This window comes from Chroicocephalus ridibundus, chromosome 2 (genome assembly GCF_963924245.1).
Source record: "Chroicocephalus ridibundus chromosome 2, bChrRid1.1, whole genome shotgun sequence".
Classification (NCBI taxonomy): Eukaryota; Metazoa; Chordata; class Aves; order Charadriiformes; family Laridae; genus Chroicocephalus; species Chroicocephalus ridibundus.
Genome location: NC_086285.1, coordinates 52,362,336 through 52,381,365, shown reverse-complemented (window position 1 = coordinate 52,381,365; position 19,030 = coordinate 52,362,336). Strand labels below are relative to the sequence as shown.

The following is a 19,030-nucleotide window of genomic DNA, read 5'->3' as shown; positions in this document are numbered from 1 at the left end:
ATAGTGGCACCTTTAATGCACCTCTGCTGCTCTCCCAGATTTCTGGTAGCAGATGTCTAAATGGGATACAACAGTGTATAATGAAGAGGATCATGATAATCTTATAGCAAATCCCTGCCAAAATTTTCTTCTTTTCACATGCCTTGTCCTCTTCATTGATAAAAAGACTGAGTCAATACATTTCATTTATAAAAAAAAAGACTGCAGTGTACAGAAAGCACATGCAGAGCAGGTACTCACATCTCTTTGGAAGACTACTGTTTGATAACGAGACGGAAGCATTTCAGGAGTACCAGAAAGCATTCAGCCTTGCGGACTGCCTTTCTTCAGGATTACTACATATATTTTACCACTGCATCATGAGGAAAGTTCCTGCAAGGGCTCTCAGATCAATATATTCACCTCTCAGGTGTTATCTGAGTAACTGAGCAGATGCTGCTGAGAGGCTGAGCGGCGTTCATACCACAGGAGAGAAATACCTGTGTGTATATATCCACATAGGCGACTATAAACGCATCCTCCCGCGAGTGCTTTTTCCCTTTTAGGCTGATTAGACCTCTTCCTTTCTTGCACCTCTGACTGCCTACAAGCAGATACATTTTGCAAGAACTGGAAGTATTTAATATGTATTGAACAGCACAAGAATAAATAAAAACCCCAAACACGTCCACGTAGATAGACTTGATGCATGAGATGATAACGATTGGTCCAATCATGCTTGTCAGTTGTTTGTGGTTTGCGGGCAATGGACGACACTCCAGGAAGCCAACAGAGCTGGGTGGCTGTTGCAGTTCCTCAGCAGCACTTCTCTGCAAAGTCGGGGAGCTGTAGAGAGCGAGGCGAGTCTCCTGCTATGCTGCCGGAGAGTCCGCGGGTAAGTGCGTGCTGCAAAGGTACTCAGCAGAGGTACTGGAGGCAGACATGCAGAGGGGAGTATTTTAGCCCTCACCTGGGAGAGGAGGAGGGAAATATTATCGAACTCAAATGAGAAGTCTGCAGATCTGGATGGGGCTTGACTGTTCCTGGTGGGAGGTAAGCTTAAAGCAAAGCTGGGAGGAAACTTTATAGGATGGAAGTTAAAAGTGCTTCAGGTTTTTAGCCCACTGAGGCAGCTGTGAATGTCAGATTTTGTGAAATATGTGGAAGTGAAGTAGAAGGTAGTTAAAAGTATATTTTGGGAGTCAGCGTTGCAGGAAGGGCACCTGGGATTCTTTTACAACAGCATCCACACTTTCATGATCCTTTCTGAAAATTAGTTTATTGAAAGAAAATGCAAACCAGAAAGACCCGAGTAGTGTTATTGGGTTTGACAATCAATCTTCAAACAAAGAATAAGAAGGAAATTTCCATAGTGCTTCTACTAGCTTTCTCATAGGCTTTGATACTCTTTCACAAAGAGTAAATTTTTCAAAATATCTCAGACGCTGAGGATCATAAGTCCATCTAATAGTCAGAGGGTTGCCAGCTCTGCCTTCACTTCAGTGCTTTTAGAAACCTTCCCTGATGCTCTCAGACACTTGCAAAGCTCAGCAAGGGCAGGTGGTGAGTGGTTTGGTGTCCAGTTCTTGAGGGGCTTTGGACAGCTGGCTTAGCCACTGGTTATCTGCTCCAATACTGAATTTTACATCCCTATTCTCCTGTCGCTGAGTGTGTACGGGAGGCCATTGGGAAGGCAACAAGGGAATCCTGGGTGACAGGTTTTTTCATTTTATTGATGTTGCAGAGCTTTCCTTTGTTAGCCAGAAAGAGCAGCTGAGTATCTTCCTCAGTGATCAGGGAAAAGAAAAGCGTGAACTGAGTAATACAGATAAATCATCTGTGGCTGGAGGATGGAGAAAAGTGATCAGAAGGTACACCAGCAAAAACGACCCGGGTCACCAAATGCAGACTGGTGTATGCGTATATTATTCCGGTAACTACACAGTGGTGTTCTGTTTGGACTTCTTAACTTTTCTGGGTGATCATGTATCAGGTGGGTTGTTTTTCCTTCCGTAGCAGCAGTGGCAGCTTTTTTTCCTCCTGTTGTGGACCCACAGCCCCATGTCCCTCCTGGTGAAATGACAGAAAGTAGCAGAATTGTTTTTTCCTCTTCCACTTTGAACTGTACCATTGCAGTTCTCATCTTTCTGACAGCATTATCAGTTGACGCACACAAAAAAACTTACAGCAGGGAAAATTAGGCTGCAGTTTGAAAGGCATCAGATACTCCACAAAAACACCCATACACTTGCTGCTGTCCAGGAGCATCTCACTACATAAGAACTTAAATCTCCTCGGTGTTCTTAGCACTCACGGAAAGGCATCGCTCCTTTGAGTATGCTGTTTATGTTTGCCCCCCCCCCCCCAGAAAAAAATGTATCTGCTGCTTTTCAGGTGATAAGCCAAACACAGACTCATCTTTCTGAGAGAACTGCTGCAAAAATGACCCGCAATTCAAAAGCGATGCTGAGAGTAGTAGGAAATACATTTTGCCTTGCTTTGTTATGTGATTATATGCTATAGAGTTGCACTTCATTTTGGTATGTAAAGGAACTGGCCTTTCAAGCACATGGTCAGAAGATTCTGCTCACCGTTTTATGAGTGAAAAAGCTAGCAATACCAATAACTGGATAAAATAGTTGGAGTCCTGCTATTGTTATGTATAGATTCATATAATGATGACGCTGTGATTACATCTAGCTGATCTTCACAAAGTATCCAAATACCTTTCAAAGCTAGACTGAATAAAGTGGCTATATTAATGAGCTGCCTGAGATTGTTTCTTACCACATCTTCTCTTCAGTCTAATGCAGAAATTTCTGCAGCACAATAGTTTATTTTGATAAGTTGTTGTGGTTTGCTTTAATAAATGTGCTGTGATGAATTTCCCTAAGAGGTAAGAGAGGCAATAGCTTGGGTCAAGAGATTGCACCCAATTTGCAGCTTTGTGGTAGTTCTTAGTTCAGGGTTCTTAGCCCCAGAGCCATCCCTGAGACAGGCCATCTCAATCACTTTGTCCTTATCTTGAAGAGTCTCTGGGAAGGGCAGTTGCTCATCATGATCTTCATTCTGAAACTGGGAGTAGTTGCTTTGAAAAGCAAGGCTAGGGCTGTGGAGGATCTTGAAGAGAAGAAATGGGAACAGATTGCCCAGAGAGGTGGTGGAGGCCCCATCCCTGGACACATTCAAGGCCAGGCTTGATGAGGCTCTGAGCAACCTGATCTAGTTAAAGATGTCCCTGCTTACTGCAGGGGGGTTGGGCGAGATGACCTTTAAAGGCCCCTTCCAACCCAACACATTCTATGATTCTGTGATCTTGTATAGGAAGTCGGTGTTGAGGTAGAGGATCCTCTTGCAGCATGGGCTGCTACATATGTATGGTGCGGCTGTCCGTATCAGCTGGACCTCCCTAAACTTCATGTCCCAGAAATATGTGCAGCTGCTGTTCAGCCTTGGTGTGACACAGGTGTCATGGACAGAGATCAGACCACCATTGGGTCTGCCTTCCAGGGAGTCATAGCTGATGGGAGGTTTTACATCTCGATTTACATCACAAGGTGACAAATATGTTGGTGTGGCTTTACATGGGATTGCCCAGTTTGATCTCTCCCAGCCTTGTATGGCAGAAGCTGAGGCACCAGGCAGCCCTCGGCTTGGTGGTGGGAACACTCGCCTTCCTGCTGCAGCCTGGCAGAAGTGAGTGATTGCAGGTGTGTTGTTTCTGCTGCAGGAGATGGCATGAGGCCTCCAGCTCAAGCTGTGCATTTCTCAGAGCTTGCCTCTTTTCATTCACTGACCTACAGGGAAGGATAAACAGGTGAAGCAGTTTTTGGAAGAAAGGAAGAAGGGATTCCTTCCAGGTATTTGTATTCACAATCGGGGTTATTTTGAGCATATAAGAAGGTGTTAAGTGGTATAGTTGGTATTTTTTTGAGGAAATTTTAAGACTAATAGCTATCAAATGATGAAGAGTGTGATGTAAAGGTGGTTTATTTAGGAGAAAAGTACTTATCCTACAAAGAGCATTGCAATGACTTTATTTGCCATTCTGTGATGCCTTCCACAATGAAACAGTTTGCTCAGTGGATGAGGAGAGAGCCACGGACATCACCTACCTTGATTTCAATAAGGCACTTAACGTGGTCATCTTAATGACCTGTAGACAAGCTGGTGAGATACAAACTGGACAGATGGACCACAAGATAGTTGGAGAACTGGCTAAAATGCTGAGCTGAAAGAGTGTTGGCTAATGGGTCAAAGTTGAACCAGCAGCTTGGCAGAGGAGGAGTTCTTTGGGGGTCAATACTGGCTCTGATACTATTCAATAAATACTACAGCTTTCAATAATACTATAGCTTTATAAAAATTTGGGAGGGCAGCATTGAATGCACCCTCAGCAAGTTTGCAGATGACAACAAAGTGGGAGGAGGGAGATGCTGAGAGGAAGTGCCACCAGAGACTGCAACAAGCTGGAAGATTGGGCCAGCAAGAACTGCATGAGGTTCAACAAAGGTAATTGTTAAATCCTGCACCTGGGACAAGGTAATCCCATGCAGCAGTGGGGGGTGTGTGTGTCTGGGAAGTCTGACTGCTTGGGGGGCAGCCTTATTGTGTGCCAGCAGTGTGCCCTTACAGCAATGAAAGGAAAACTTGTCATGGCCTGCATCTCCAAGAGTTTTTTTTTTTAGCACCCATTAGGCCACACCTGGGATGTTGTGTCCAAATTTGGTCTTCCTGGTCCAAGACAGACACTGAAAAATTTGGAGTGGCAGAACCTCTGTTGCTGGAAATATTCAAGGCTCAAATCGATAGGACCATGGATAACCCGGTCTAAGGGCCTGGTTTCAACAGGAGGTTTGACCATAAAATCTCCAGAGATCCCTGCTGACCTGGATGTTTCTATGATTCAACAGCCACAGTAGACACAAACTGGGATGTGCACGAGGCTTTCTGCAGTGTCACGCAGAGGTACCAAAACTAGCTCTGGAGGAGCTAACTGCAGCGCTGAAATACTACAGCCTGTAAGCCTGGAAAACCAGGATAAATTTGACTAGAGGGAAGGTCGCACCAACACCTATTTATCACCTATTTATCACCTATTTAAAGCTAGCTTAGATACTTCCGTGTAGCACTGCGTTTGGAATTGCACGCATACCTCAGACTCACATGGTAGCATGCATATCTTTTGCCAATGCCATACAGAAAAACTGCATGAATTCTACCCTTTTACCCCTAAAACAATGTGGGCAGGCTGCTTCTGAATCTGAAACAAAAAAGTTTAGGGCAAAAATACTTAAAAAAACACATAACAAAATACAATGCTGGAACCTCTCACCAGATTAATCAACTTCTTCCTAACCTAGAACCTTCTACACAACTGAAATTAAGTTCAAGTGAGGATAATATTAGATGTGGGAAGGGAAGGAGCTCAGATGCCCAATAACTTGTCTAGGGGAAACTGAATCTGAAAATTAAGTGGAGATAGCTTTTGATACAGAATTCATTATTTTATTGTCAGCTCACTGAACAGAGTGAACTCTTCTTAAGTGAAATTAAGGGGAAAAGAGTTTTAGCCAAAGTAAGAGGCATAAGGAAAATCTGGAGTGGATACTCAATAAGCATTGTTTTATCTGCACTGTTCAGCGTGCTAATGGTACTTAGCAGTGAATGGTGAGATCTCCCACCATGGGGGCTGTAGAAATCATTAAATCACTTTCAGTGATGGTCCTGGTTTGATGGTGCAGAGAGAAAAGAAAGCTCGTAATGGGAATCTCTCCTCAGTGAGTGTTCAAGACCAGGCTGGATGGGGCTTTGAGAAAACTGAAAGGTGTCCCTGCCCATGGCAGGGGGGTTGGAACTAGATGGTCTTTAAGGTCCCTTCCAACCCGAAACTTTCTGTGATTCTATGATTTCCACATCAGTAGCGCAACGAGAAACATTAACTATTATGTGCTTTATTTTCTTACTCTCCCCAAATTCTTAACATTCACCGATTTCAACAGGAAAGGTATTTTGGGGATATCTTTTCTGTGAAGATGTATTTGAATTAGTGCTTAATGTTCTAACCTCAGAACCAGAAGCAATAGGGCTAACGAGGCATGCTGCTGTGGCCAGTCTAACAAATCCTGCTGAGAAGCTAGAGGGCAGGTCACTGCCCTGCTGTGGCCATTTGCTCTGGGATCAGAGCTCATATCTGCACAGGGTATCTCCTACACTGCACACGGTTGTATCCGCTTATGTTGGTGCTATTTTGGGCTTCTCTCCAGCATGCTCTACTGACTCCAGGTGTATTTTACTATTTTTTTTTCCCTGTACATCTATCATGTAGGACTCATAATATAATTCAGGACTGTCCTGTTAGTCTGTTTTCAGCTAAGAGAAGCTCATAAGAACTATAGTGAATAATGACGTAAAATATTTGGTGCTTATGCTTTCCAGTGATTGGAAAGATGTACAGAACATCAAATAACCTGGAAGCTAATTGATAATTTATTGGTTTCAATTCTATTTTTTATAGATTGGCCTAAAGACCAACCAAGCATAGGGGCCCAGTTGCATGGTGTCCTGTGCAACACCACAGCACAGGGCACTACAAAAACAAATAAGCAGATTTGAACTGGCAAAACAGAATTATGGCCGCAAGCAGCATGGCCCAAGATTTCCTTGGGAGTCCTGTGTCAACGAAATGGGGAGAAAGGCTAAGAGAAAGCAAGTTAGGAGGATGGTGGGATAAAGGGCAGTTGTGGGTATTCTTCCCACAGCCCAGAACAGCAGTCCTTACTGTAGGCGTTTCTACACCTGTCTGGCTGGACTCTCTGGCTGCATCCTTAAACTTTTCAGCTGAACTTAAAATAGGTGAAAGTCTTAAAAAAAATGCACCGGTAATGAGCTTATTCCCAACACAATTAGCTTCACACTTTGGCAAATGCAATGAAGGTCTTAGTTTTAACACACATGTTTCTCATTAGCTCAGAACAGAAACCTCCAGATTTAACAGCAAAAGGAACCGTTTCAGCCCAAGCAATTTGACGTAAGTGAGCACTTGCATGCGTACAGCACCTCGTTCTGTTATGCAGTCTTTAGCTGTGCCGATCAGGACAGGCTCTTGCAAATCAATGTACTATATGAACGCAGCGTGGATCCATTCCCTTGCAGTAAACTCCTCATTTCTGAAGGAGACAGGAAGAACCCTGAATTCCCGTGTAACCCAACTGTAGCAGTGAAGTCACGTATTTTATTGTGCTTATGCCGAGGTAGGAAAACACCTTCGTTATCAGTCTAGCAGTACTGGTACTAAGCTTTTCTTTCTGTACTGCTCCTAGGCAGACACTCTTAGACTAATGCAGAGAGGTTTGTTCCTCTGCCAACGCAGACAATGCATTTTAACATACTAAATTTCATGAATAGCTGTATGTGTATATCCAGCATGAAACCGATCATTAGTAACATGATTTTTTCCATACGCTGATGATGACGTTTATATTACCTCTGCAGTCAGAAAGCAAACGAAATATACAATCTGTGAAAATAAAACAGTATTAGCAATTGCAGTAAACATTTTGAGGGTGAGTAGCAATAGACTTGTGCTGTAATCTCTTTTAAAAAGAAATCCTTCCTCATAACATGCTGCCTGCCTCAGCAGGCAATTAGTGAGAGGCTAGTATGGAATTCAAATTTCACGATGAGCACTGTATTTTCAGGTGAAGGGAAGGGCTTTTTCTTCTCGGAAAGACATATATGCGTATAGGATCAGCATGGTACTGCATATATGATTTCATTCTCTGCAGTCTAATGTCATCCTTACGGCAGGAGTAATGCATCTCCTCGTCAACCAGCTCCCCCCTCCATTTTTTTTTTATCCTGATGGGAACAAGCTCTGATAGCGAGTGAATTGCTGTGCTGGACTCCCAATGAAAGGCGTATATCCTGAAAAACCTACTGGCATGCGACAGATGTGAACTAGTAAAATCCTGCAGAACAAGATAGTATTAAAGTTGGTGATAGGCGGCTGGAAACGTGCAGTTGTTAAAAATAAGTAAGACACCACATCAAAAAGGTCCATTTAGACTGGAGTCTGCACAGTTGTCTTTTGTATGCAGTTCGGATTGCTCCTCCCATCCTCAGTGACAAACACTGAGGCCAAAGCAGAGCGTCAGTAGAAAACAGAAGTAGGTGTGGGGAAAGTTAGGCAAATTATTAGGGCTAGAACGGTTGTTTTCTGGATTTGTGATCTCTCCCCCGCACACTATCAAAGAAGTACAGCAGATTTTCACGGGGATTTAGATTTTGTTTTGTTTGCAGTACTTCTCTGTTGAAAGATCTGGATTATGGTAAGAGCTGAATAGAAATTTGAGGTGGCTTTATTGATACGCTATAATTCAACATGGAATGAGGTACAACTTCCAAAGGAGGGAAAGGTAGTGAGATAGACCAAAGGGGAAAGAGACTTTCTCCACATCACTCTGCCTCAGGTACTTTTAAGCAAATTTCTTCTGAGTAATAATGCCCAGGGATGGTAGCTTGCAAAGTGGGCATTATTTCCCCTTAAATTGGAAAAGGGAACTCAGAGGAGGCCACCAGATGTATTTCCACTTTTCAGAGGAGCTTGAATTTATATCTCTGCTGTGCAAAGATGTGTGAAACGAGGAATTGCAAGTCTCATTTTTCTCCCTATACTTTCCCAAAATGTTATTTCAGATGTGTCGCAGGCAGTATTTCTCACTCAGAGGATGCCTTGCACCGCCTGGGTGACGGCCACAAATCACAACCGCTTCAGAACCCAGACAGAGATGTTTAAAGAAACCTATTATCTACAAAACATTTTTGGCTGTTATTGATGCTGAAACTTTTTCATTTTGTAGATGATCAATATCTTTCTATTCAGGTGCTTGAAACAGTAAGGCACATTAAAAATATGAGTCAAAAATATAATTTTGTTGGTAGCAGCTAGAGTTACTTACTCTAACTACATACTGTCTTTCAGCTATTCCTATTAGCAGCTGATCTTTTGCTTAATGATAAATTGCAATTAACCTGCAATTAACCGCTTAATAACGGATCCAGTCAGTCTTGCATACTAGGACCAGGCCCATAGCTGGCACTGGGAGGGACTCTGAGCAGATCTGGGCTTTGGGTAAGGAGCACAAGATGCAGTGGACGATGTCCTCCCTGTATCTCATCCTTTTACGTAGGAAGCAGACAGTGCCCTTGCTTGAGGACACTGCTCTGACTCATGCTAAGAAAAAGCCTGAGGAACAGGTGACCAACACCAACCCCACAAGTACATCTGCTAAAACCGTTTCTTTCACAGTCAAGCGTACATGGCAATATGGGATTTTCCCCAGTTTAGGAAAGCATAGATTATATCAGATTAGTTGTCAAGAAACTGAACTTTGTTTAATCTGACCAGCCACCTGATACCTCTACTGCAGGATTTTGGAAGGCGGTTTCAGTGCAATTTCCAGAAGACCTGACCACCGGATCTGCATACCTCCTACAGTCCACTTCTGAATTAACACTCAAAATCCTCGAGTCCTGGTGCAATAAATATAGAAAAGCAAACCACCTAGGTTGCCATGGTTATTCTGTGTACATCTCTGTGTTCGGAACACCTGAAAAATCACTAACGGCATGTATTATGCCTGAACGTAAAGGACACCGATCTCTTTTCTCAAGGACTTTTCACACAATCGAGAGCAAAGGAGTCCTGATGCTACTCAGATCTCAGGACAAGTAGTCCTTGAAATCTGGGCTGGACTGTCAAATATTATTAAACAGCCTTGGTCCATGACACTGTTGGTATAGTGCAAATTCAAACTAGGTGAAGGACTGATCCAGGTGATACAATCATACTGTGAAAACCCACTATCACACTACTTCTAGATTTGGCGGTGTTGCTAAGACCATCAGCAATTACTCATAACTTACAAAAAACATGCATTTCTAGCACCTGTTCTTAAATTCAGCTGGTGTGTGATGTTCGAAAATAACCGCATTCTGCCACCAGCTCAGTACATTACTAGTGAAAATCTAAACATACATCTTGAATCTATTCTTTGAACCATAGTGAGAGAAACATACTCCAGTGATTATACATGCTATTGCTAAATCTTGGGCAAAATTGCATCAATTTAGCAGGGAAATTTAATTGTAATCATGTGTATTAAGCTTTCTATATCTATCTAGAGCTTGACACTAACTTTATCTTAGATAATGGGATGTCCCAGACCATACTCTGATATTTCAATATTTGTTTTAATCCTGGGTCAGTGCAAGGATTGAAGATTTGCAGAATGCAAACATATGGAAAGAAGTCAACCTGGAAAGCCCCGTTTATGATGACTGCTTGGGAAAAAAACATTGTTATTTATCAACAATATAATGTAATTTTTATATGTATCGACAATGTGTATCAACAATATTATACATATTAACATATGTATTAACTTATTATAGGTATCAACAATATTATATAACTTGAAAAAACTCCACACATTCAGACGCAACCTGTAGTTCTTTAAGATATCTTGACTTTCTTCCCACTGTTAATCAGGATGTATTTATTCTAGAACAAGACCTACAAGAAGCCAAGACAACATGATTAACTCGAGAAGGTACAGGACTTGATTTAATGATATCTTTGCTTTATATCTGTCTTTGAAACACGGAGATTTCATTTTTTTAGCTTTGGCACGGGGAGAATGATATGTATACCTTTCAACAGAGCTTTGAGATCAGCTCCAGAAAGATACTAGATAAGAGCTAAGCATTATTATTATGATCAATTTTTGATATTCTCTGAACTGCTCTTTAGCTGTTAGCCACTGTAAAAATCACAAAATGCAAGAAGACAGTCCCCATCACATACCAGTCTGTTGTGAAGTACCACAGAACGGTACATCTCTTGTGTTTTCTTAACCAAATGTGAAGCAACAGGATGTAGTCAGTTAAAATGTTCTTATGTAAGATTATACGTAAATGTTGATTGTTAACACCATTTGTTTTCAAAACTGTTAAATACAACTGTGTGTTCCGACAGAAATGAGTTAAGCCAGCAGGAGGGCAAAACTGATCTTGCAGAGACTCCTCACAGAGACTCAGTCCTGCAGGAAGACATCTTGTACCACATGCACCATCCAGCAATCATCGCTGCCGATGAGCCTTTGATACTGACGTTTTATTAAAAAAATCTCCTAGTTCCATTTTGCTAGCACCGTAGAGGTGTAGCAACGGCACCGAGTGCCAAGATCCAGATGCTGAGCTACAAGTCTTGGCAGAAAGCAGGACTGAGATGTGGTGCTGGGCTTTAGGGTGAGCTTCTTCTCATCCCTTACATTTGGATGTCTGTACTTTAACCATATCCAAACCCACACTTAGTCAGTTACAGTATAGATCACATTTTGCTCCTGTCCTACCCTGTTTTCTCAAAACCCTCTTTCAAATGATCCCCTCTGCTCTGGGGAATAACCTTTCCAAATGAGCGTCTTTGTCATTTGTGGGGCTTACACCTGTGTGTAGACTTGATCATTTTAGGCAGCAGAAGAATGTAACCCTTCAGAAACAGGATGCTTTGAAGACCTCCTCTGGCTAAGAAATAGCTGCGAATTGGAGGATCCTGTGATGCAACTAAAAATCTTCCTGAGGCTGCGGGCTTATGGGCAGCCCTGCCCTCACGTAGCTGAGGCTCATGTTTATCGCTTCATTGTAGGCTTGAAGGAGGAAGTAAGGCAATGACTCTTTAAAATATCAGGTGTTTTCCTCTTTGTTCTTAGAGCTTACACAAAATGAAGAGCCAAGTAAACAACACTTGAAGAGTGGAGATAAACCCTAATCTGTACGTATACACAGAATGAACAAAAGCCTTGGTTTGCAATGCTCTTAAAACAATGTTTGCAACTTTAGAAAAAAAAAATATCCATTTGTCTGCTTGTTTTATTTTGAAGACATTTTAAAGGTTTTCTGCACAACTGTTTTCATTATTGTTATTTGTAATTTCCTAGTACAGGAAAACATTGTTCCTTCCTTTTTCATATTGCTATCCTGTAGTTCTACACTGGCTCCTAAAATTGGGAGGCAATTCTTTTTGTTTTCATCCATCTTTGTGTGTATGTTTCGTATCATCCAATCCCTGTAAAGACCAGAAGGATAAGTTTGTTCTCTTTTATAAGATACAGCTAGGATGGTAAGTAATTATTTTTAGGAAGGTTCCATGGTTTCCATTTTTGTGTAAAACCAGAGAAAAATCTCAAACAAAAGAGGACTAACTCAACATATTTTTCCATCCCACTTGTTCTTCAATAGGCTGGATTTAGACTAAGAAGTATCGGTATAATGATGACACAGCCTGCAAGACATGAGTCAATGAGCCAGGGAATGAGTTAGAGGAGTCACTGAAAGTTGTTTGAAAAAAGGTGATATCTAAATGTAAACACACACTTGATATTTCATATTTTTAATTTGCAATGTTTTCTTTTAAGCAGAAGTTTATACTTCAAACTTCAGGTGTGTGTGGTTATTTTGAAATGAAGAGACTTCTGCAATTATTCTAGTGGCGTAGCCAACATTACCATAACACAGCATGAAATTAGAGCAAATTGAAAAACAATTACAGTGCTCTAAACAGAAAGCATCTCTGAGACTGTTTGTGAAACAAATGCACATTTTAAACAGACTTTTGTTAAATAATATTTGCATTTTGCACTGCCTCCAACCTAGACTAGTTCAATGCAGAAACGTCAGTTCTGACAAACACTCATTTTTCCATTTTATTAAGTCTGTCAAAACCAGAAGTCTTTGATTCGAATTGAACTTTTTTTCCCCTCCAAATTCAAATGAAACTTCTCAGTTGGGTGCAATGCAGGCTGCAGACGCTGCTTCTGCAGAACCCAACTGTCAGAACACGTGAAAATGTGTGTGAAGCCTGCCAGTCCCTCGGCAGACATACATGGAGGGATACATTTTGCAAACGCTTGTAGTACAGATAGTAGAGCTCACTGTTTGGCAGAGACTGTGAGTGGTCATTGTTTTAGACAAATCAGGGTGTTTTGGGGTTTTTATATCAGTTGATACAATGTTGATGTAACATAATGGTTACTGATGAACCTGGTTTGGAAAACAGTATGCAACGAAGGGAATGAGGCAGTGACAGGCTGTTCTGGATTGCTAAATCAGGTGCAAACTAGAAACATGAATTTTACCACTGCCAAATGCGAAGTTGTTTATCTAAGAACCAAATAGGAGCACAATGCTGACGGAGGCAGTTCAGTGAGGAGCCACAAGTACAACTGGGATGAAGAGAGAATAAGTATCTTCTGTCTTTTATCTCTACTTATCTCCAGGTATCTATAGGGAAAGACAAAATTTAACAAAGGATTTTTAAATCTGAAGCAGATTTTTTTTTTAAACCAGAAGCACATACTATGCCTGGAAGCTGAGGCTGTACAAATTCTGTCTAGAAATGTGGTTCACCCTTTTTGTTTTGTTTTGTTTTTTTTTTAAACAGTAGAATAATTAACAGTAAGATAGAGAAACAAATTCCTGAAGGTTGGAATGAATATGCGTTGACTGGGAAAATTTTGACAGAGACCGCATAGTTTTTGTAAATGACACGCTGTGGCCTGAAGGGAGCAGTCCAGGGAAGTCCTGTGGGCTGTGCCGCACAGAAAGCCACAGGAAATGCATGTGATGGCCTTCGCCGCACTTGGTAACTGCTGAATCTTGAATGCACGAGAATCTTTTTGCTGACCCTATTTCTGAAAGAACCTGGCATTTGGCCTCTTGGCAATCTACCTCCTTTGTCAAACTAAAACACAGCTATTTTTGGCAATTGTCCCCTGGCTCTTGGCACCAGCAGATGTCTCTTTAACTGCTGTGGCATTCAAATGAAGTGGTTGACCATCATCATTGCCTCATGGCTGTTCAAAGCACATGCCCAGCAGAAGTTTAGCCAAGTAGTGAGAGGCTTAACACAGAGTAAGACTAAACCTTGCTCCAAAATTTGAGCAATATCACTGGACTGGCAGTAGCTAGAGGGGCTAGGAAGGCACAGAAACAAGAACGCCTCGTTGAGGAGGAACTCTCTGCCTTTGTATGCACAGAGGAATAGAGGAAGCCCTCTATTGGCATTTCTACTTACACCAGCTGACACTGGCAAAGGGGAAGCATGGGGGAAGATCATTTCTTAGATAGCTTAATACCACTCGCAGCGGTCTCTTCTGTTGTTCCTCCTCTGCTGTGAGACATTTTCCAGCTCCTGGAGACTTCTGTATCTCATGTCTCCAGTGAAATTCTGTATATAGGCTTATGTCATATAATTAGTCAGTCTCTTGTAAGACCTGCATTTGATCTCATTCCATGTGCCTCCTGTTAAATTCTGGCCAAAGGACTTGTTAGTTGTATTTCAGGTCAGTAGGTTATGGCTCAGTGAATGTCAGTACAATAGGAAACCTCATTTCACCAGAAAGCAGCGTTTCCTCTGTGAAACACGCCCTGCGTCATGTTATACTCTGTGTTCGTCATGCAATGATATTTCAGTGGGATGTCTCTAGTACTGGGGATCTGATAATCTCCTACCAGCTGCTGGTAGCTTTTCCCATGAAGTTTAATGAAAGTGAGATTTCCTGCAGAATCTTACAATGAAGGGATTTAGCGATGACTGCAGAATTCTGCAGAAACCTGCATTTCAGTGTCTCAGTTGCTCATTTGCAGACAGAAATAGGTCTCTCGCTGTCACGTTAATAGGAATGTCTGAGGAAAATATCAGTTATCTGACTTCTGCTTATCTGTTCCTTGCTGCCTTCAGTTCATGTTTCACTGCCGGGCTCCAAAGGGTGACAGCGAGGTGTCCTTCCTCTCCACGTGCAGCCTTGATGCTGGGGCTGCTCGCACCAACCCACGTTTCCAGAGCATTGCCTTTTGGGCTGTGGCACTTTTTAAACTTTAAATATGCATTTTAAATTAAAACAGTGTGATAATGCCGCTCTTTAGAGACATCTTTTCGAATTAAAAGCCTAACAACTTGGGGAAACTGATGGAACAGCTATTGCTAATCCCTTCTGGCTTGCACAGTTGTGAAGCTGAAATGCAATATCTCGGAAACGGGAACAGAACTGGGAGGAACTCGTTGGTTTCTGATGCAAGAGCTGCAGTGTGCCAACCAGCAGCGCCTTTGAGAAAAAGCTCTTTCATTGCAACCCATTTTGCTTCTCATAATGCACTGGAATGAGTTGTCCGCGTAACTCTGAAACAGTTTCAAGCAGAAAAGGTCAGTAAGTTCCAACAACCAACACATCAATTTGACATACGGCAGTTATATTTATGTTGACTACAATAAAATATCTGGAGTCTTAGATGCGTTGGAATAGCTAGAGAATAACTGACTTTCCCATGTATAAAGAGATCTTGATAACTGTAGGTGCGAATGCTTAGAAATATTGCTAAGAAACAGCAAAAAATATCTGAGTTGCGTCACAGATGTTCATTCCCCATTGTGAGCAAAACCGGTTTATAAACTTTTATAGGTATTTCCTCTTTTCCACAAAAGAAATTGCTGCTAAAGAATTTTTTTCCCATCACAGCTTTTGGCAGTACGTGCTACCTAAAAATGAAAATAAGCTGAAACACCAGTCGTACAAAGAGACAGAGGAACCACTTTGTGAAGTCAGCAACACTGCAACATTAAGAGAAAAACTGAAAAAACTCACTCACGAGAAAAACCCCTCTTGTATTGTGGGATTCACCGGTGAAATGGATGGCACACCAGAGTCAGTTTTAAATTACAGTTGGGGTAGCAGTAGCAGTATAACTGGGATAGTACAGAGCCCAGCACCGATCGGTTTCCCCCACTTCTTTTCTGTGACTGTAGTGTGGACATCCCCTTGATACTTTCATAGATACAAACGTGCTTCAGGCTAACACCCTACCTGAACTCTTCCCCTCCCACATGACCTTGTAGTACTTAAAAATCCTACCAGAAGTTACATTTAGAATTATAAAATTATATTTAATCTCTCTTTGAAACAGGAATATATTAAAAATGTATAGCATACTTATTAAACTATTAACTTTCATCTAGCCTCAGCTCAGGCCAGGCAGGTTTATTTGCACTAACCCAGGATGTCCTTTCCTAACATTTTCTAACAGCCCTTTTTGTAACACCTGTTTGGCAAATATTAGATATGAAATGGCCCTGAGCACCAGAACAGCACTGCCCACGTGTCTGGCAGGATCTGAGCAGGATCTCTATGGAGGCTGGGTATCCATGGTGTTTAATCCCTTACTCAGATAAACTGTCCATGGAGAAGAAGGAGTTGACTGTCATGTGTGCAAAACTCATCTCTCGGTAACAAAATTTGTAGCTTTGATAGAGCAGCATATGGTTATTATCTGGCTCTGGAAAGGGCAGATTTGTGTTGCAAATAAACAAACTGATGAATGAGTAGCAGAATTTGAACAATGTCTCTGATCTTCACTGAAAAAGCATACAGATGCTCAGAAGAGAGGACAACTAGTAACACAGAGAGCTCAAAACCACCACAATCATGTCATTTCTCTAACGATCTCTTCTTCCCACATATTACTAACCTTCTCAGCCTTTTTTCTCTAGGCTGGGGGACGTTTGGATAAAAACTCCTGGTTACAGCTTGTGCCAGCTATGAGATTCCAGGATTATCCCTTGAGCAAGATCTAGGAGGAAAGCTCTGCTGGCTTTTCAGGCGAGCCCTCTCATTCCTAGCTTATCTTAGTCTTTATGTGTTCTTTTATTTCTAGAATATGTACAAGGAAGATTTCAGGAACATGACTGAAGAGAACAGGAACAGCAGTGACCTCTCCTCTGCCTTCACTCACAACAACACCATGAGTGCCATACTGATTACTGTCTACTCAGTTGTCTTTGCTGGAGGTGGGATTGGGTCCATCACAATGTCATTTGTGCTGGTCAAGATGAACACTCTGTCCGTGACCACTACAGCCATCATTAACCTGGTCGTTGTGCACAGCCTCCTCGTCTTCACGGTGCCCTTCCGCCTGCACTACTATGTCAACAAGAAGTGGGTATTCAAGATGCCATTTTGCAAAACAGTGAGTGCAATGGTGCACATCCACATGTACCTGACCTTCCTATTCTATGTGATCACGCTGGTGATCCGGTGGCTCATCTTCTTTCAATGGAAGATCAAGGTAGAGTTTTACAGGAAGCTGCACGCCATTGCAGCAAGCGCTGCTGTGTGGCTCTTCGTCATGGTCTTTGTGGTGCCAGTCTTGTACTTTGAGTATGGACGCTCAGGCTCATATGAAATTACAACATGCTTTATGTTCCACCAAGAACTACAGCAGGGGAGCGTGAGAGCCCTGAACTACACCATAATTGTAGTTGTCGCCTGCATTACTTGTGTCCTCTTGGGCCTGCAGATTTTCATCCTGGTAAAAGTGTCAAGAAAACTTTCCACCTCCTTCTGGTCACACCAAGAGTTCTGGGCCCAGGTGAAAAACTTGATTTTCATCTGCGTCATCATAATTTGCTTCCTTCCCTATCACCTCTTTAGGGCCTACTACATACAGCACGTGAGTGAATTTGGCCAGTTAGAAAGCTACAATGAAGTTTTTTTGAGTCTGACTGCCCTCAGCTGTCTGGACCTGCTGTCGTTTGTGCTGAGTGGAAGTCGCCTCTTTAAGCAAAAGATGGGTGTTCTCCGTAGCAGGTTGTCTTGCTGCTAGCATCCACATGGACCTGGACCTGGCGGAGCACCGTGCTGGACAGGCATGGCAAATCCACTCCTCAGCAAGTCAGCGTGGGCACTGGAAACAGCGCAGCAAACTCGCACAGGGCTCTGCGCAGCTGCTCCCTGAAATAATGGGGCAAATTGCCTCCAGTGTCACAGGTGGTAAACTGCTGGAGTACTTCTGGGATTTCCTCATCACGCTACCTACTGGGTTGCAGATGCACCTGGAAGAAAGGAAGGAAAGGGCACGGGCTTTTCTGTCTTACTATGTTTACATCAAAGTTTGTGAAGTCAAAGGCAGTAGGAAGAGACTTCAAGAGAATTTGCAAAGTATGTAGAAACACAAAGAGAAAAGCAGCTTTTTATGGAATAAAGTACAGATTTTTGAAACATAAAGATCTATGTAATTTTCCGCATATATTTCTTATTTATTTCCCACAAGGTCTCATAAAAACCAGGGAAGCTATTGTTCCTCCTGAGTAGGTCTGTTCCTTCACTGTAAAGACAAGTGTAACTTTCTAAGTGAACAATTATACCAACTCTTTAAAAACAAACCAGAAACAAGTACTTATTTCGTAAAAGATTTTCTCAAAATCACCTTTTGGAGATGGTATCATTGCAGCAGAAAAGAGTTTTGTTCTCTTTCCCACATTATGAAAATGTTTCTAACTACAAAAATTTCACGTTGTTACTGAAATGAACATTGTGAGTTCAAATAAAAGCATGTATTTTTATTTACGGAATTGTTCAATTTAAAAAAATATTAAACAGTGATGATCATTTTATTTAGATCATTTAGACAGCAGTTGTCTTCTCTTCAAAAGTCAAATATTTTAGGTGTCCAAGGTAACAATGACTTTTTTTCTCATATGTTGACTTTGTGAAATTCTGAAGATAAAACTAATTACTCACAGTATGTTTAGCTTCAAATCAATTCTATAAATTTAGTACTCTGCAGTAGTAGAAGAAATTAAAACGTTACTGCTTGAATTGGAGGGATGGAAAAAGGTAATAAACCTGGTATAGCGAAAAAGCTTATTATATCTTAGTGAGGCATTGTGAGCTGCTATCTCTAAAGACAGAATCAAATTCCTCTTAAAAAGAGCAAAACTTCAGCAGAATAATTTTGTGAAAGACATTCAGGCTTTCATAGCTCATCTGCTTTACACTCATCCCCAAAAGAGAGTATAAATTCCTGACTTCTGTAACCCAGCAGCAATGGCTAATTTATCTTTCTTCTTCTTGCCATCCGCATAAGGTCACATTTTTTCATCTAGAGTCAGTGGAATAATATTTTAATCATTTGAAAAATTAGAGGTTATCAGCTGATT

At 41.7% G+C, this 19,030-nt stretch overlaps 1 protein-coding gene across 2 annotated transcripts; it reads left to right on the top strand.

Moving 5' to 3' along the window:
* Positions 1–818: 818 nt before the first annotated feature.
* On the top strand, positions 819–17,694 carry LOC134510640 (probable G-protein coupled receptor 141). 2 transcript variants are annotated; one of them, XM_063323935.1, is made up of 3 exons: positions 819–874; positions 10,548–10,592; positions 16,747–17,694. In XM_063323935.1, exon 3 carries the CDS (start codon positions 16,750–16,752, stop codon positions 17,692–17,694), a length of 945 nt encoding a protein of 314 aa, XP_063180005.1. In that variant the 5' UTR covers positions 819–874; positions 10,548–10,592; positions 16,747–16,749. The 2 variants fall into 2 exon arrangements, with proteins under 2 accessions (XP_063180005.1, XP_063180004.1); XM_063323934.1 differs by lacking the exons at positions 819–874; positions 10,548–10,592 and adding an exon at positions 985–1,032.
* The last annotated feature ends 1,336 nt before the right edge of the window (positions 17,695–19,030 follow it).